This window comes from Zeugodacus cucurbitae, chromosome 4, assembly GCF_028554725.1.
Source record: "Zeugodacus cucurbitae isolate PBARC_wt_2022May chromosome 4, idZeuCucr1.2, whole genome shotgun sequence".
NCBI lineage: Eukaryota > Metazoa > Arthropoda > Insecta > Diptera > Tephritidae > Zeugodacus > Zeugodacus cucurbitae.
Window position 1 is genome coordinate 40,201,317 of NC_071669.1, and position 20,523 is coordinate 40,221,839.

At 38.6% G+C, this 20,523-nt stretch overlaps 2 protein-coding genes across 3 annotated transcripts in view; both read right to left on the minus strand.

The window, feature by feature from the left end:
- LOC105214910 (uncharacterized) overlaps positions 1 to 3,652 on the minus strand; it is a 31,339-nt gene extending 27,687 nt beyond the window's left edge. The window contains exon 1 of one of the 2 annotated variants that reach the window (XM_029042071.2): positions 3,423 to 3,652. The gene's annotated coding sequence lies outside the window, so the exon portion shown is untranslated. Of the gene's footprint in view, positions 1 to 2,519; positions 2,740 to 3,422 lie in introns of those variants that run through there. The other variant, XM_029042070.2, reaches the window with a different exon arrangement.
- A 4,361-nt stretch (positions 3,653 to 8,013) lies between these two features.
- The window catches only part of LOC105214909 (putative mediator of RNA polymerase II transcription subunit 26), a 42,919-nt gene continuing 30,409 nt past the window's right edge, over positions 8,014 to 20,523 (minus strand). Inside the window, exons 5-8 of the mRNA XM_054229221.1 lie at positions 10,278 to 15,035; positions 10,020 to 10,216; positions 9,412 to 9,943; positions 8,014 to 9,340 (exon numbers count right to left, since the gene is read on the minus strand). Coding sequence (XP_054085196.1) covers positions 9,270 to 9,340; positions 9,412 to 9,943; positions 10,020 to 10,216; positions 10,278 to 15,035 — 5,558 coding nt within the window. The 3' untranslated portion in view covers positions 8,014 to 9,269. The remainder of the gene's footprint in view (positions 9,341 to 9,411; positions 9,944 to 10,019; positions 10,217 to 10,277; positions 15,036 to 20,523) is intronic.

Sequence of the window (20,523 nt, forward strand, 5' to 3'; positions counted from 1 at the left end):
CCTTTTCGTGCTGTCGAAAGCAGCTTTAAAGTCGACAAATAGATGGTGTGTGTCGATCCTTTTTTCACGGGTCTTCTCCAAGATTTGGCGCATGGTGAATATCTGGTCAGTTGTTGATTTTCCAGGTCTAAAGCCACACTGATAAGGTCCAATCAGTTTGTTGACGGTGGGCTTTAGTCTTTCACACAGTACGCTCGATAGAACCTTATAAGCGATGTTAAGGAGGCTTATCCCACGATAGTTGGCGCAGATTGTGGGGTCTCCCTTTTTGTGGATTGGGCAGAGTACACTGAGATTCCAATCGTCGGGCATGCTTTCTTCCGACCATATTTCGCAAAGAAGCTGATGCATGCACCTTATCAGCTCTTCGCCGCCGTATTTGAATAGCTCGGCCGGCAATCCATCGGCCCCCGCCGCCTTGTTGTTCTTCAAGCGGGTAATTGCTATTCTAATTTCTTCACGGTCGGGCAATGGAACATCTGTTCCATCGTCGTCGATTGGGGAATCGGGTTCGCCATCTCCTGGTGTTGTACTTTCACTGCCATTCAGCAGGCTGGAGAAATGTTCCCTCCACAAACACAGTATACTCTGGTCATCAACCACTAAATCACCGCTGGGGGTCCTACAGGAGTGTGCTCCGGTCTTGAAACCTTCAGTTAGTCGCCGGATCTTTTCGTAAAATTTTCGAGCATTACCCCTGTCGGCCAGCTTGTCAAGCTCTTCATACTCACGCATTTCTGCCTCTTTCTTTCTTTTTCTGCAAATGCGTCTCGCTTCCCTATTCAGCTCTCGGTATCTTTCCCATCCCGCTCGTGTTGCGGTCGATCGCAACATTGCGAGGTAGGCAGTCTGTTTTCTCTCCACTGCGAGACGACAATCCTCATCATACCAGCTGTTTTTTTGGCTTTTCCGAAAGCCAATGGTTTCGGTTGCAGCTGTACGTAAGGAGTTTGATATGCCGTCCCACAGCTCCCTTATACCGAGATGCTGATGAGTGCTCTCAGAGAGCAGGAGTGCAAGTCGAGTAGAAAATCGTTCGGCTGTCGGTTGTGATTGCAGCTTCTCGATGTCGAACCTTCCTTGTGTTTGTTGACGTGTGCGCTTTTCTACACAGAGGCGGGTGCGTATCTTAGCTGCTACAAGATAGTGGTCTGAGTCGATGTTGGGACCACGAAGCGAACGCACATCAAAAACACTGGAGACATGTCGTCCATCTATCACAACATGATCGATCTGGTTGCGAGTGATTCGATCCGGGGACAGCCAAGTAGCTTGATGGATTTTCTTATGCTGAAATCTAGTGCTACAGATGACCATATTTCGGGCTCCGGCGAAGTCGATCAGCCTCAGACCGTTTGGTGATGTTTCGTCATGGAACTGAATTTTCCGACTGTTGTGCCAAAGACACCTTCTTTACCCACCCTAGCGTTGAAATCGCCAAGCACGATTTTGACATCGTGGCGGGGGCAGCGCTCATAGGTACGTTCTAGGCGCTCATAGAAGGTATCTTTGGTCACTTCGTCCTTCTCTTCCGTCGGGGCGTGGGCGCAAATCAGCGATATGTTGAAGAACCTCGCTTTGATGCGGATTGTGGCTAGACGTTCATCCACCGGGGTGAATGCCAGGACTCGACGACGGAGTCTCTCTCCCACCACGAATCCCACACCGAATTTGCGCTCCTTTATATGGCCGCTGTAGTAGATGTCACAAGGACCCACCTTCTTCCGTCCTTGTCCCGTCCATCGCATTTCTTGGATTGCGGTGATGTCAGCCTTTACTCTTACGAGGACATCAACCAGCTGGGCAGAGGCACCTTCCCAATTAAGGGTCCGGACATTCCAGGTGCATGCCCTTAAATCATAGTCCTTTATACGTTTGCCGTGGTCGTCATCAAAAGGGGGGTTTCTCATCCGAGGCCTGTGTTTCTTATTCACTGGTTATTCGTTTTTATGTGGTGGGTCCCAAGCCCTACGCACAACCGCATAAGCGGGATTCGCCTTCTCACTTTAGCTCGCTTCCAGACGGATGTCTGTTGGCTACCCAGAGGATACTTGGTCTAAGACCGGAAGTTGTGAGCTGCTTGAGCCACATGTAAAAGAATCGTTCCTGGCCACTCCCAAGTGAATGGCAGTCAGAAACTTTCCTCACTTACGTGAACTTCTACATATGACTCCATCCTCCATCCTCACATTTATTGGTCACTTAAAAAGTCAAGGCCGAGCAAACCGGCTTTTCATTTACCTTTATCTATAGTAAAGAGATTGCACTTTTGCATTTTCATTTTCAGTCAGCTCAATTTTTCTCACAACAGGGTTGTCACCAATTCATTAGCACAAGGCAATAGCTGTGAATACGATGACGGTAACTGCAGTGACGGCCGCAACGATGACGACACATTTTGTACATATATACTATATAGTATGTAAATATACACACAAACCACTATCCACACCAACACCGATGCAATAACTTAATTTGAGCAATGATTTTCACGAGAGCACAGCAGCTTGACAACTTACCCACTTCTCGCTTTACCACCGCATCGGTTTATCCACTTTCCGACAAAATTTTGCAACAACTGAAATTTAATTTACTAATTTCAACACATTCGCCATTCATTTGCAATCACTTAGTTTTATTCACACATTATTTATGGGAATTTACCAAAAATTTACCAAGTATTTGATTCCGAACACACCGCGAGCAGTTGGCAGCCAAGCCTGTAAACCGTGAAATGTGTCAGCGTTAGTGAAAATTCGCGTTTACAACCGCCTGGTGCAGTGCGATTTTTCTAAATATTTGCTCATATCGCACAATCGTATCCTTGTTGTCCTCGCGGATGTCCGGTGTAGTGTGCTCAGAGCGTTTGCCACCCTGCACACAAGCTCAGTGTGTTGACAAGCAGAGCATAACGGTGAGTAATGTGAGTACTTGTTGGTGTGGTGAAACATTATGCGAAGGAAAGACCCCGTAAGACATTGAAAGTGTATTGCTAACTGCATAGGAATAGTTTTGATTTCATTTGATTGAAACTAAATCATCATTAGTAGGATAGGCGATTAGCTATAACACGATTTTAATCACAAAATTTAATTCTTCAAATCACAATGGAAGCGACTCATTTGTCAAGTTTTAAGGAAATGTAAATAACAATAAAATATTTTAAAATCAGTTCATTCTTAGTTAGGAAAACCATGTCAACTTCCTGCATATTCTTTAAATTATATTAAGTGACAACTCGAGTTGTTATAAAACTATCATTATTAGTTTAGTTTTAGTATTTTAAAGAACAATGAGACTAAGTTTCTGCCTGTATAAGAACTTTTATCATATTTGATATTTGAGAGTGATCATATGGGTCAATATAATTTTTTTTCACGAATACTTTTTCAAAACTTTAAAATCCCATGAAAAATGTTTACCTTCGTACTACCAGTGCAATTTGTTGCATACAATTCACTATCGCTCTTTTTATACATTATTATATTCACACTATAACACTCTGCTATTCTAATACACATCAACGTTGCTTTCACAGTTTTCAACAGATGAATATAGTATCACTAAAAGTAGCGCTTAATTCATAAAAGAATTTACCCAGATTTACAACTAATTATCAAAAGCATTTTTTTTTTGTGAATTTTAGTTCAACTTCTACGAAATCTACTCTTTAGTGCAGCCTGCCGATGAATGAATGACAGATTAACCACCCAAGGCAAAGCAACATGCTAAAAAGTCACTCTCCGTACTATGGACTCTCCAACTCAACAGGCTGTGGTGAGTTTGCGCTATATCGTGTTAATTGCGAAAATTGCAAAGCGCGCGGAATACGAAATGCATTCGCACTTGTTTGTTTTGGTTTGGCAATTGTTGTATTTTCTTTTAATTATTGCAGTAAACAAATATGCTACTGCTTGCTTTCTCTATTGCGCACGCAATAATCGAAATTCGTAATTTTCTCCTTTATACTTGTACATATGTATATAAACATTAAACTATACCGTTGATATAGTAATTATAGTTTATCTTTAACTGCCAAGAATACGATAAGTACCATGGCAAACACTTGTGTTTGATAATTTGAAAATGTAATCTGTAATCTGTAAATTATTTTACTTTTCTTTTCTAAGATTTATAAAATAACCATTATTGTCATAAAATTTTAATTATTTTTAATTTTAGTTGAACAAATTAAATAACACATTTGGGAAAGAAGTGCTCGAAAAATTTATTCTACAAATGTATGTAGATATGTATGTTGAAAGTTGGTTGATTAGCAAGAAAATATTATGTCGCAAATTTCATAGAAATTTGTCGAGTAGTTCTTGAGATTATGTTTTTGACCCAAAAGTGGGCGACGATTTCGATCAAATTCTGAGGGCCGCTGTGTTTAGAAGTTTTCAAAATAAACTTTTTTATGGGGGTTACTAACCCATTTCCATGGTGTACAATAGGATGCTAAAGGAAAATGTATCGAGTAAGGTTTGGTTTATATGTAGTTGGGGAGATATATACAAAAAACCAATTTCATTTTGAACTGTGTTGATTACTAACGTTAACAAGAATAAGTTTTCATTAACTTGAAATTTTTTACAATATTTAGTTCTTTATGTAGTACATGTCGCTCATTTACATATAATAAGAATACGTCGTTCTTTTCGAATGTAACTTTATTAATTATCGTAAATTACAATTCTTAAAACTAAGAGTATATGACAATGAGCTTAAAACTAGTGTGAGAGCAAAAATGTGTATTGTTGTTATTTACAGAGAAAGTTCTTATTGGAAAGATCAGTTTGCAAGTGAGTAAATAACGAAGTGGAATGAATATTCAGGAGAAGTGGAATGAATATATGTGAGAGGCTAAATATTAGATGTAAATAAAGACTGCAATTATAAATGTATGTTGTTAGTAGTGGGAGCATTGGTATATGACTATATATAGTAAAACTAAACAACTCTTAAAAGTCGATTATTCAGGAGAACGGTTTAAAGTTATTTAGCAAATATAGAAAACGCCATAAGTTTATTGAATAAACTATAATCATGCAATATATTAAATAAAAGTCTGAGCGAAAGTGGACTAAATAGGGTGTACTAAAGGCATAAACGAGACCCACATTGAAGTATGTCGTTATTTATGAAAAATATAAATCAACTTCGGTATCATAATAATGCAACATAACAAGTGGAACTTCGACAGTTTATTTTTCTTCCTTTCTTACTCAACTCAAAAATTTTGAATTTTGAGTTATGACACTATTCATGTAAATGAGCGATATGTATGCATTTTAATATTGTTTGTCATAGTTATCCGAATGTATAAGCAGTAGTAGATGTACAGTTGTCCACAAAATAATAGAAGTGCCAATATGAAAAATGTATTTGGGTTCAGAACTCTTTAGGATCTCAAAAAATTGATGGGATAAAAAACGGTTTATATAACGGGATACTGGCTTTATAATACCAATAATACCAATTTTTCATCTATTAACCGTTATTTTAATACAGTTTTGCAAGTTCTCAGAAGTACTTGGTTTTGCATTCCACAAAAAATAGGAGTGTTAGACATTTCCTTTAAAAAATGAACTATAACATAAAAAATATTAACAAAATTGGAAAAGTAAGTAGAGTTCCATAATTTAGAAGAAATTTTAATTAATTAAGGTTAATTTAATCAATGCGTTTTTCTTATCAGGGTATAGGATAGTACTAGACCGAAAAAATTCGAGAAGTTATCAAAAAAATTACGAAAATTACTGAAAACGTGTAAGGAGCTCTAGAAAATCTAAGAATAATCTGCTCAAATAGTAGCAAATACATTAAGTACAGTAATAATTATGAAATACGTGAACAAAATTGCTAAAAATGCAATACAGGTGATCACACTATAGGATATTACCGCGAAATGTATCCCTTGGCATTAGCTAGGAGCATCCAGGTCGAACCAAATTTGCCAATTATTACTTAAATTGTTCGTATTCTGTTGCCACGGAACAAAAAATCCGAGAAAAGCATCACTACTATATATAATAAACACACAGAAGCCCGTAAACAATTTTCAAAAAAACGACTCCCAGCCAGTGAGTAAATGGCGACACATTTTATATTAAAATGAATAAAAAAATGAATTATTTGTGCTGTAACCTGTACTAAGGTTCAAGAAACATTGTTAGAGGTCCATATAACACGAAATAACATGGTGGCCTCAAAATCATTAGTTTGTTTAATTCTCTTGATGGAGGCCATCATGGATCGCATGGAATATATCAAAATATTAGCAAAAATATTGCTACCATGTCCCTCATGGAATATACCATTGATGTGGGTACACCAACATTATTAATTAGCCTAAACATACCAGAGAGTGGGCAGATAAGTGGTTAGGTGGCCACGCAGTTCAGTTTACGGAAACCAATCAATTTGAGAGATTTGTCGCTGGTAGTGAAGGAGGTTTGGGAAGGAAGATCATTCAAACGTTGGCAGGATCTTATAGACTATATGCCCCAGAGGGGTTGACCTCTATTAAAAAATTTAAGCTATTCAATGAAATATTAATTATTTTATTATTCTATAAAGATATGAAAGTGTTTTACCTTAAAATTTCAAAATTATCTCGTATTAGTATGGAATACTCCTATTTTTTGTGGAACTAGTTTTTGAGTTTATTTAACAAAAGTCGCGATACAAATATTTTATTACGTTTAATTGCAACAAATGGATTGTGGAAATATTAGTACATCATTAGTGGTTATATTGTGTAAAAAATTTTAAACAAAAATCATTTTTATTATGGAAAATATAAAGATTTGAATTGTCCATGAGCGCACTCCTATTTTTTTGTGGACAACTGTATGTCCTTAAAATATGTAAGTGCTGCTTAACTTTTTTCTGGGTATTGAATCAAACTTAGAAACTGAAACTTCTTCAAAAATTAGCCTATTATTTTTCGAAATGTATAGAACGAACATCCAACTTTGACTACTTATAAAATCTCCCATATAAACTTCGAAAATCGATTAATATACGTTTCTTACTTAAGATTATTGTTATTGGACGATTTTAACTATTAAAACTTATCGGGTAATGTATAGGTTAGGTTAGTTTAGGTCAAGAGGTATATCCCCACAACTGAAGAGAAACTCACTTAGACTGTCCTTTATGACACACAAAATGAATAAAATTTATGAATAAAACTGTTATTTGTGGTACTTAAGAACATTTTGGAACGTTTGAAACGATATCAGGTAGTTTTAGTGAATATGAGACTTTGAGATGCACTTTTTGAAGTCGAAAATACCAAATTTGTATAATTTCCGGATTAAGGCCTCTATGCACGAGTTAGTGCTTCCAAAATTAATAGAAGTGCAAATGTCGACTTCAATTTTTTACAGCATCTGACGTCATATGAAAAAAATGATGAAACGAAGACGAAAAGGGCGACCGCGGAAATAAAATGCAGTATATATTAAAAAAAAAAAAAAACTTCCACTGTAAGAAGAGTAATAAAAAATGCATTTAAATGCTAAACGGAAGGACTCAAGGCTACAGTTTTGCTAGAATCACATGTATTGGAAAAGTAAACGGAAATAGATAATGTGTTCAGTGAAATTTTCGACGGTCCCGGCAACAATAAATATTAATTCCATTACCTTAGGTCAGAGGAACGATTTCTAGCCCGTCACCATAATCGCGGAGGGGCTCTGATGGTTTAGGCTGCGGTTGATTGGTATGTCATTATGAAACAATTATGCTACAGTTTCAAATATCAAAAATTATTGCATCTTGACACAAACAAAGGAAGGAAACAAAGGGGGAAGATGTCCCACAAGGTTTATGAGTCAGGCAGTCAATTTGATGATCGGAAGTCCCTTATAGCAGCGATAAATATAGCAAGGAGTGAAATATTCTTGGACTACTTAAAAATTGGTGTACTCCTGACATACTGTGAAGATATGAGCATGTGTATATACTGTAACATTAACGATGTGTAAAAATAATTAAACGAAGGAATTAAACTTTTTGAAGTTTTAATTTTTATTTAATTTTAATTATTAATAAATGCAATTCGTATTTATTATCTAACTTTCCATGTGTAACACTCTCCATTTTAAATACATAACTACATAAATTAATTTCACCAGTTTTGGCCGCTGCTTGGCAACTGTAAAATAACTCAGTTTACTAAATGCACGTTTCAAAAATTAAATATATTGTTTTTTTCATACTTAGATGTAACTATTACATGCGGCTACACATACATATGTATGTTAGTATATGCATGTATGTCTTCGTGTGTGTATTGTCAGCACTTTAACAGTTTTTTAGTGAATTTATATTTTTTACTTACAAGTGTATTTACAAATTAAGATTTTTATTTTAATAAGGGATTTTTAAACGTAAACAAGCTTCAAATGTAGTTAGAAGAGAATCGATAATATTGTGATTTAAAATGGTACATTAACCGTTATATTGTTGCGTTTGTTATTTTAGATGATGGCAATCCCTATTATATAAAAAAAAAATTATTTATACATGGTCGATATGAATTTGTTCAATTGGCGATATAAGGAGCTGTCTTACTAATACAATAATTCGTCTGGTTTTAATATTTTTAATTTCTAATAATTCCATTTAGTTTCATATTAATAAATTTAAAGTGATTACTTTGAATTTTTTATAATTGTTAAAATCTTCGAACTGCTTTATCATGATTTAACTTAATACTACATACTAAACATTATGCGGCCAATGAAAAAATTAAACAAATTAAATTATAGATGAGAATAAATAGTTTTAAATAAATAAAAGTGTCGTGAATGGTTATTCTTGTTGGGGTGGTGTTTGTTTGTGTGAGCAATTGCCAACATCACTGGGTCAAAGAATTTGCACGCGTGCTCATAATCATTTGCTTTCCTGTCATAAATAAAATATTACGTGCGAAATTACAAATCTATGGCTTGCCACTTTATAATCGTTGTCCCTCGCCAGCAAGGCGGCAATTGCTTCGAAGTATTTAGTTATAATGATAAGACATAGTTTTATGCATAGAATAAATAAACTTATCAACTAATTTCAGGCGCATGGAATATCAAAATAGCCTTTGATACATATGGATACATGCTTGTGGTAAAAGCGAAGGTAAAATTTGATGCCAAGCTCCATGCGGGTCAGCTCATACAATGAAAATGTGTCACATTTTCCCCAAACTAATTTAGGTTTCCAGTCACACATGCTATGGTAGAAGGCATGTCGATGGTGGCGCTAGCCTACCACAATGGCATTGGGCGATGTCGGGCAAGGTAGTTAGGCAAACTGTTGCTATTGGGCGCAGGACATCCTAAAAAAAAATATTTTTTTTTAATATTTTCATTATATCAGTTTTTTATAGAAAAAAACTTTTCAACTTACTGCAAACGGAGCAAGTCTGCTCATCGGTGCCATCACCACAACCATCGCGACCCGAACAAACGATCGCAGTCGAGCGGCAACGTCCATTGCTGCAACGATGCGGACAGTAGGCATCTTCGTTCTCCAGCAGACCACCGGCATTCATCAGACGCAGGAAGAAAGTCGGCATCGAACGCGAGCCACATAAATGAGGTGGCTCATCACTGCCATCGCGACAGGAGATAATCGCATTACAGTACTCATATTCGGGCAAACATTCACCGCTCTTGCAACGGAAGGTATGTGGCGGACATGCGCCAGCTTTCACAGCATTGCAACCCAACTCATCCTCGCCATGTGGGCATTGTTTGCGTCCATCACAGCGCGCGGCACGCGAAATGCAACGGCCACTACGCTCGCATTGGAACGCTTCCTGTGGGCAGGTTTGATTCAGACGCGCATTGAATGTGCACTCCTCATCCGAGTCGTCGTTGCAGTCTGGACGGCCGTCGCATACAAAGAACCATGAGATACAAACGCCGCTGGAACGGCACTGCGCAGTTGTGAAGAAAAGAGATCATTTAAGTCACTACTCTAAACGGTGGTTTGACATTTTTATTAATTGTTACCTGGAAGGTACCTGGGGCGCAACCAGTACGCTGTGCGCTGCATTGCGTTTCCGCTGTTGTTTCGCTCAATGCGCAGTCGCATACGCCACGCGTGTTACAAACCGTGTTGGGGTCAGCCAGTTGACATTGTCTGTCGTTCATGCAGCTCAGACCGAGCGAAACGGCTTCGGTGCCCAGTTCAACACGCTTACGAATTTCTGTGAAAGGAAATATTTTTGGTTAATAGTCCAAAATAAAGTACACATTCAACGCGCTAACCTGTATTTGGTTTAACACTCAAGATATTCTCTGTGCCTGGTAGTTCTTTTACTGGCTCTGGTGTTGCCTCACTCTCAGGTGTTACTTCTGCCATCAGTGGTTTGAGTGTTGTCACGATTGGCGCAGCTGGTTCCATTAGCGTTACCCGACTGGCCAAGCCCAACATAGTCTGTGTGGTAATTTCGACGATATCACCAGGTGTCGCGGTTGCTTCCTCATTGCGGATTTCTTGTGCACCGTCACCAGATGCTTCTTCTTCTTCCACGTTGGAAATCACTTTTGGAGCAATAGTAGTTTCCAATATTAAACTATCGGACTCCAATTCTTGCGGTTGTAAATCGTCAATGGAGGTTAAGTCGAATGGCAACTCTTCAGGTGATAATGTGTGGTCGATTTCCTCGATATTTTGTGCATTGGTGCTGCTTTCGGCGGGCAATTCAGTCAAATGTGTTGCGGATGCTGATTCTTGTGGCGCTTCAATATCATTGCTTGCTTGCACACTCAGGTCTTGCGCTTCGGGGTAGAATGCTATTAATTTTTCGTCTTGTGCCTCATGTGTCTCCGTCGTCTCAGTCTGAGGCGGCATTGCTGGCTTTTCTCCAACAATATTCGTGTCAGCTGCACTTACGTCGGATCCATGTACTACATTTCCGTCCGGCAGTGCGTTGGGGCTTTCGTTTGCATTACCGTTGGTATCTTCCTGAGATATTACACCTTCTACTTCTGTTACGGCTTCTAATGGCGTCGCTGTAGTTATGTCCTCTGCCATAAGATCACTTAGTATATCAGCAATCGATTCGTGTTCCTCAAATGATTCATTATAAACATCAGTATGTGTAATCGTTTGTGGTAGCGATTCATCTTGTTCATTAAAGTCGATCAAATTCGTTTCAGTTTGTTCATCAATGTGTTCCAACAGTTCACCAGTGTGCTCATTTTGGGCATTATTCAGCATTTCGAAGCTGTCAATTTGTGCATAGTCAACTTCGGGTAACGAAGTCACGATTTCCTTTTCAGCATTTTCATTCAGCGCTAATTCTAATGAGGTTTCTGAGAGATTTGCCGCTTCTTCAATTGAACCAATAGAATTGTCTGCTTCTATCGGGTTGATATGCTCAAAGGAAGTATGGCTGAGTTGTTCCAGTGGTATAGTTTCATCAGCATTTGTAATTTGATCAAATTTATTTGGTTCTTCAACAGCCTTATTGTCCTCAAAAGTGCTTTCTTGCATTACAGTAGCAGTGCTCTCTGGTGTCGTTTGCTCTGTGAATTGGGTTTGCTCAGTCAAATCTGCATTTTCTACAACACTTAAATGTTCATGTACATTATCAGCTTCTAAAGGAGCCTCGGGTACGTTTGCTGTGACTGTATTCTCTAAGTCTTGCTCAGCAGGCTTTACTTCAACTTTATTTATTCCTAATTCATTAGCATCTTCCAAAACGTAACGCTCCGTGTGAGTTTCGCTCTCAGCCATTTCGTTGTCTATGTTGAGTTCAGCGGACGGAACAATTTCATTATGTTCTTCAGCTTCAACAACGTTCTCTTGAATCAGCGGTAGTTGGGTCGTCGCTACAGCGTCATCTACATCTCCAATAATGTCCGCTTCCTCTATAATCAGCTTATCATTTTGATCATTAGCATTTGCCTCATTTTCGTTTTGCGCAACTGTCTCCTCTGCCGCAAGCGGTAAACTCGAAATTTCTTCATTGCCCGAAGTAAGTTGCTCGTCGGATAGTGGCGTTACAGCAGTTTGATGAGGGTAATATTTATGAGCATTAGTAATTTCCACATCGTCGGCAACTTGTTGGACTAATTCACTAGCAGCTCCTTCATGATCGAGTGAAATAATTTCCTCAGTTACAACACCATTTGAACCGATAACGTTCTCGTCATCTTCGTCCTCTTCTTGGTTCTTATTAGTTTGTTCTAAATTTTCTTCTGCAATAACATCACTTGATGGCAGTTGTGGTACCTTTACAATTTCCTCATCAGTGCTGGGTTCAGCTAATAAATCTTCCGGTATAAGTAGGTTCTCCGCTTGAATTTCTGGTGCAATTTGTTCCGTTATTGCGGCTGGTTGTTCCTCCAACTCATCATGATCAACGTTAGCGCTAAGCTCAGCATTGTTGTTGTTGTTATGTTCTTCTGCTGCAAGTGTCGACTCAGCGTCTATATTGATTGCGTTTAAGTCATTAGCGGCAGTAAAACTTTCAATTTCCACATTTTCGTTTTCCTCTGCTTCTATAGGTGAAGTAACGGCATCTGCCTGTGGTGGCTGTTGTGCTTCACTTTCAGTTTCATGTGCTTCGACAACTTTGTTTTCTTCTAAATGCTGTTGGCTGAATTCCTCTGTTTCGTGTTGGTTTTCATGCTCAGCAAGCAATGGCGCTTGAGGCTGCAAATCGAATTCCGATGTCATGGACGAAGCAGCAGGGGCTTTGTCAGATTCTTGAGCGCCATTTGGATAGTCAGTAGCTGCATAGGCTTCATCTACATTGCTAGCTTCAGTATTTTCCTGATTGAATTCATCCTGTGCTGTCTCATAATCGAATTTCATCGTATCGTCAGCAATATCTGCGGCATGCTCTTCTTCGTGCTCCACATCTTCGTACATCTCCATTTCAGGATGAAAATCAACATACTGCTGTTCCGATGACATTGAATTTGGCGCATCGGTGGCATCATGAGGCACAATTGTGGCGGGTGACAACTCATCAGCATAATATTGATTTTGTTGTTGTGCCTCAACGGAAGTTGTACTTTCCTCTTCGGCTTGCGGTACTAAGTTTGACTCTAGTTTTTGCTGATTTTTATTTTCTTCGGCGTCATTAGATGCTTCATTCTGTTGAAGTTCTTGTGGAAGGCTTTGCGGTTCTTCCTCAGCAACGTGTTCCGTTTCAATCAGATTGGTTGATTCAATATTTTGGTTTTCTTGTGGAATGCTATCTGGCACTTCGTCGGCATGGTGTGCCGTTTCAGCAACAGTATTATCAAGTTCCTGTGGAAGATTTGCTGTCACTTCCACAGGTTGGAGTTCCACCTCAGCGACATTAGATGCTTCATTGTTTTGGTGTTCCTGTGGAACATTTTCTGCGACTTCCTCGGCAAGCTGTTCTGCCTCAGCGATATTAGATGCTTCATTGTTTTTATGATCCTGTGGAACATATTCTGCGACTTCCTCGGCAAGCTGTTCCGGCTCTACAACATTAGACGATTCATTGTTTTGCTGGTCTTGTTGAGTACTTTCTGGTACTTCCTCGGCAATATGTTCCGTTTCATCCAAGTGGGTTTCTCCGGCAGCTTGTTCTATTTCTTGATCTTGCACCACAGGTATTGTATCAATGCTTGGCTGCTCTGTCTTTACATTCTGTACCGATTCGTCGTTGCTCTCTTCTGGTATGGCAGTTGTATGCTGTTCTATATCATATTCATGTTCGTTGAGGAATTGTGGAGTTTCGTTATTTTGTTTATTGTCTTCTACGACTTGTTCAGCTACATTCTCTTCTTCTTCTTCAATAATATGTTCCGTTTCCATATCTTGTTGTTGTTCATCTCTTGCAGGTTCTGTTTCCAACTGAAGTTCATTTGAAGGATGAGAAGTAATACCCACATTGTCAAAGGAAGTCTCAGCAACATATGGTTCTTCAGCAATATTAGTATCATCAGCAGCATTTGGAACTTCAGCCGCAGCATTCATTTCGTGTTGTTCCACATGTGGGGTTTCTTTAATTGGCTCTTCCTCTACGTATTCTGATTGTTTGTGATCTTCTTGTATGTGGTCTAACTGCTCTTCTTTTTCCAAGGTAGGCACTGTTTTGATTGGCTCAATTTCCACATAGTTTGATTCCTTATGATCTTCGCTCTCTAGTTGATCTTGTTCTTCAACAGGCGCAGCTTCTTCTAACTCATGCTCTTTATGGTCTTCTGCTACTTGATCCAGCAGCTCTTGCTCTGCAACTTGGGATGCTTCATCTACTGGCATTGTTTCTACGAAATCGGCTTCGATATGGGGTTCCGTTATATGATGATGCTGCTCTTGTTGTGTGGCTTGTGATGTTTCTTTAACAGTCTCTCCATCAATTTGTTCCATCACATGATCTGGGTGTTGTAAGTCCTCTTCCACATGTGCTTCGTCTACGGTGGGCTCATGATTAATTGGGAAATGCTCTTCTTGTTCTTCCTCAAGTTGGGGCTGTTGTTCGTTAGCTTCAACTTGTTGCAGCTGCTGTTCTGGATTTGCTACATCCTCACCATCATACTCATCATCGATCTTATAGGGATAATCATCTACGATCGGTGTGGTTTCTTGTGGCAATACTTCATCAGCCGCTATTCCATGTGATTGCTCTTCAGCTGCAGCAGGTGTTAATAACTGTTGTGCTGTAGTTGTGGCCAAATCCATATCGGCATCAGAATTAGCTGGAGATTCCGCAATATCATCGAAAGTTGATTGTTCCTCCACACTGTCGTACCGCACTGGTTCAGCCGCTGGCGCTGCAGTTGTTGTGGTTACTGGTGCAGCTGTGGTTGTTGTTGTGGTGGTAGTTGTAGTTGTGGTACTTGTTGACGTTGGAATAGGTGCTGCCGCTTCGGTTGGTACTGCAGCATTACCGTCCACACAAAATCCGCCAACAAGCTTGGCAGGTGAAGTGCATTGGCAACGACCGAAGAGATTTGGTATGAGGAAATCGCAATGGGAGCGAGAGTCGAACATTTGACAGTGGGCATGGCTGTAGCACACGGAACCGGGAAGAGCCGCTGAAAACAAAGGATACATTATATATTACGTTATCAAAAAATGGAACTAGTTATGGTCATTAAAATACAATGGGTTCTCTTATCAAAAACTATATTATATATTATTTCCAATTTTCGTGAAAAACTTGATATGTACATTAAAAACAGCAGAGCATAGTGAGAACTCAGCCAAAGGCAAGTCAGAAACAATGGTGGGTGTACCGAGCAATCTCGAGAAAATTGTATGTTATAAGGGACTTCTGTTGTAAAATAATTCTGATTACTAGTACGCAAAACTTACTTCAAACCAATATCTTACATCTTCACTCACGTTGTTAATAGACCTACAAAGGCGAAAATTTGAGAACCGAACTCTGTTATAGTTATATACTCAAATGTCGATCGGTAGAATTCTTTTACCTATTTTCTGAGTTGTTTCAAATGCTATGGAATTTTATAAAACTATATCTATGACCCGGAAGTAAGTTGTCTACATTTCTTATATCAGGCTGTGAGCTGTGCTGAGAGGAGGGTTATGATTTCGGAAATACCAAAACAGCTTTTCCTGGCACCTTATAAATAAGTGCCTATGTGTTACTTTTTGTGGCAAAAGAATTTGAAACCTACAAATGCGTGTTGCACCTGCATAGCAATTGCTATAATGCACTTACTGACGCAGAGTTGCATTACACATTCACATAGGCAGTATTGGTGTTTGTGGTTGGCGATGTGGTTTCTTATGGATGCTGCGTGAATGCAACAATGAGGCATCGCGGAATGCAGCACGGCATCACACCGTGGCAACAATATAAAAAGCGAAGAAAAACACACTTGCCATATGTGGCAAGTCGCCATATAAACTCGCTACAAAACCTATAAGCGTTTACATGTAGATGTACGTGATTGTGGTGACCCACTTTGCACCCGTACAACAAACCGCTCCAACGCCACGGACAGTCAACGACGAACAACCTGTTTTCACCGGCACCTCAAGTGCGTCGTTCAATAAATTTCCGCTTGTTGCTTTATTCTCTATTTCAATCGCTATTTTTTCTTGCAGTTTTGTTGCTGATTTTTATTAATATTATTATTGTTGTGGTTAATGTTATTGGTTCATTGTGGCAAGTTCAATTGCGGCGAGACAACGACAACCGCGGGCAGCAGCAACAACAACTGGCAAGACGGCGACAAAAGCGATTCAAGTGCAAAGTCAGAGACTAGGGCAAGCTGACTATTCGACTGACAGTTCGCATTTGAGCAACGAATGGCGAATAGCGAATGGCAAATGCTGCAGAGCTCGTCACACTTTTGTTTCAGCGACTTTATTTTGCTTTTGTTTTGTTGCTTTCGTGTCTGCTATTGTAGTCGCCTGCTGCCAATCTGTTGCCGTTTTTTACGTCAACCAACTTTACAGCGTCAACGACGCGTCGGCCGAAGCTAAACGAAGCCGAAATACAGACGTGCATCATTGGCACGTCCCAGCCGTTGGCTGCGTGTCTGATTGCTAGTTGTACGTATGGGGCATCGATTGCCATGGCATATTATCGGTGTCTTTAGCGCCATTTCGTATTGGCAAACTATTCAACATTAACGATGACTTAATGGGGGTAGTGGAAATGGTTGATTGCTTTTCTTCATGTTTTTGAAGGGATTAAAAAATAATGTAGGGATTACTGTATTAGTCGAATTATTGTAAAAAACAACAAGTCATTGTTCCTTATAGTTTAACTCTTTTGACGGCACGGCCTTTAAGTACAAGTACTAAAGGAAGTGTCTTAAATCGGTCGGAAATGAAATTAATATTTATGTACTCAGTCTGCACAATACCACTAGGCAAGACCTAGGTTCAACAGCTGATTAAATTAAAATTTAAAGGTTTCTACATAACATACATACATAACGAACGCCCTAGGGGAGGTAAAATTGAATTTCCAACAGAATTCATACTTTAAACAGTTATCATAAATTACAGTAGTCATTGCGAGGGGGTTTAAGGTAGTGATGAGCGATATTGCTATTTTTGAATCACTGTGATTTTATATTGCTATTGCGATCACAACAAAAAAAAAAAAAAAACAAATTTATGAGAATTTGTACCCCGACTTTTTTTTAATTTTTTTACATTCATATTTTTATTAATTTTAACAATATCCAAATTTTACCTGCTTTTGTAATCTGAATAATTAATAAATTTTGGGTACATTTAACTGCTTTTGTAATCACCGTACCCAAAATTATCGGAATCGCAACTAAAATTGCTACAGTGATCACTGAACAGTGATTGCTACTTTCGAACTGATAGTGGTACTGAACAGTGATTGCTCCTTTCGAACTGATATTGGTACTGAACAGTGATTGCTTCTTTTCGAACTGCTATTGCTACAATGATCGAATTAGAATTACTGAACTCCTATATGTACTGTGATCGAACAAAAGCACTTAACTTCTCTATAGCTACTGTGAGCGAACTCAATTTACTGAACTGCAATTGCGATTGTAAATCACTGATATTTACAAAAATTGATCACAGTTGCTATATGTGATTTTTCAATCACAGTGAAAAAATCACCGGTAGTGAAATATCGCTCATCACTAGTTTAAGGAGTAGAAGGATAGCTTCTTCCGACATCTAAAAGATTAATATAAAGAAAATAAACCCATTCACTATTTATATCATAAAAATTGCTGAGCTGACAACTATCTATGTTCAGTATATAATTAGTGTGAGTGATTTTAACAGAAGCGGCTGTAATCACTGTCTGCCGCAATATTTGCCATTTACTTTTAATGTCAAATAATAAAAAAACACAAGTATTCTCTTCCCGATCCAATCTTATCCAAGTTAATCTTAGAAGGTAAGACTAGTTTACCCATATATTCACAGCTCCCATCACACACACCTAGCTTCAATTTTGCACTCACAACAAATGCAATACTGATTACCATCGCCATTACGGCTTTTATTGCGTTCGCGATTATGATTGTGATTGCAGGCAATTCATGCAAATATGTTGCAACAATTTCCATTGTTGCGTTGGTATATGTACACAGTATAAGTGTGTAATGTAGCTGTTAAGCGAGTTACCGTCGAATATGGAGGTGAGCGTTTATCTGGTGGCTGATTAGGCAAACCTGTAGGAAAAATTTTAAATGAAAGTTGAAAGAGAGCAATGTTAGCTAATACATATATAATATATCCTACATCAAGAATCGTGAAAATCGCAGTATACATACATAATGAACCCGTCAAAACTTTCAGAGACCCAGGAATTATATTTGATATAGCACCGTGCAGGAATGCATACATAATATACCCTACATCAAGGGTAGTTTTATTCATATGGAGACTTAAAATTTGAGTTTTTGTATTGGTCTGAGCTATTTTATTCTCAAAGCTGGTAAAGTGATAATCGTTCTAAAATTTTTCCAATACTTTAGAGTCATAAATTGCAATATACATAATTAACCCTGCAAAATTTTTAGAGACTCAAGAATTATATTCGATATATTTACTCAAAAGTCGAACCACATGAGCCAAGCATCGTTGTCATCGTTTACTTCGCATCGAACCAATTGTGCCAGGAATCATCTATTAGCACCGATGTAGCTCGCCACTAACGAGTTTTCCTGCAGGGTGCTTACTCACATAAGCACTTAAAAGCACACACGTACCGCAATGAATGCATGCATTTGAACATAACTGCGCTGCTGCACGCACTCACGCACGCGCTACTTCTGACACAGATTCAATTTCGTTTTCCGGTCGCGTGCGCATGCGAGATCAATGTTAACCGAAATGTAAGATTTTTTTTTAATTTAAGCGATCAAAGAAAAAGCATAATGCAACAGCACAAAAAGAGTAAAATTGAAAAGCAACCACTTGCATTCACATACGATACCTATAATTTATTGCCAACCATTTTGGTGAGTATGAGTGGCTCTGCCACGCTGCCACATTAGGCGGCCGGAAAGGCTGGCGGTAAGTAATTCACACGCAATGTCGATAAGCGACAACACACAGCTGATCGACAAACATATGTATATAAAGATGCAGCCGAATGGGGACAGCGCTGACAACGGGCGCAACAACAAATAAATACAACACGCAGTGGTAGTAGCAGTAATATGGCTAGCTGTTAATGCAGATCAACTACAATTTACACAAGTGTCTATGCAGCTGTGGCAAGTGGCAAGTGGCATAGCATACATTTCCTAACTTGGCGTGGCGTCGCCGACCGTGCTGCACAAGAGCATGGCAATAAATGCAACAACTTGTTGCCGTCTGTGCGTGCCGCAATGCGGTCTTTGAAATGACAATGTGTTGCATGTTCGCGCTTCGGATTTTCAATGCCGCACTAACCGGCAGCAATGACGCTCAATAGCTGGGTATTAGTTCGATGCAATTGGATTGCCGTCAAGTTTGTCATTAAATGCATTTGCACGTGTTCATATGAGCGTTTGTATGTGTGTCGCTACGCCTCGAGTTAAGCGATTCCATTTCTGTGCATCTACGTTAAGCATTTTACACACTTTACAGTTGGAAGTCATTCCAAGTGCAAATATGTCATAGTGAATACATGCACACAGTGGAATCCAGGTGAACTGGTTCAAGTTCACTTTGCTACGTATTTCTTACTTGCCTGTAGTCGAGCTTAATGTAGATATAAGTACCAAGTGTATTACATTTATAGATATAATATATGTACTTATGAGTATATAGCTAGAGTTAAATTATTTTTATGCTTACTTGTCCTAACTACATTAACAACTTTATATATGAAATTCTTCCGCTTGTGTGTATGTCACTGAATTCCTCCTAAACGGCTGAACCGATTTGAAGGAACATTTTCGTGTGTCTTCAGTTGGATTTGAGAATGTTAATATATAGAATGTTGATATATAGAAACCCCCTAAAGGTATATAAAATGTTTTCAATGTTTCAATGTTTCAAATTTGTTTAATAAAAGGTTCACTAAAGGGTTTTTATTATCGATTAATCGACTATGAGAATCGATTTCAAGAATAAGAAATAATATATACTTATATATATGTTTATATTCGACACTTCGCTTTAATAAACTGATCTCCAGACCCAGTCATTCAGGGTTTCTAAACCGGCGAAAACTATATTGTTTTAGTAGCAGGACTATCAATTGTTCGAACTCAGTTTCAGTGTTTTTTCCTACATATAAAAGATAAAAATAAACTCTAGATTTTTCAATATTATGTATAAAATTTTTTTCACAAAGTATTTCATTACGCGCATAAAAAATAATCAATGATAATTTCTATTTCATCCGCAATACAAATCAAATGAATAAATCAGTCAGTAGTCACATCATTCACTGAGTTAATTAGTGGGAATTAAAAGCTCAAAAGCAGCAAGAGCAATTGTTACCACGAGTAACTGAGTAGCAACAACAGCGGCATCAACGACAGCAGCACAGCAACGGTAGAAAATGAAGAGAAAATGCAAAAACCGTAATTGCCACAAATAGAAAGTGGAAGT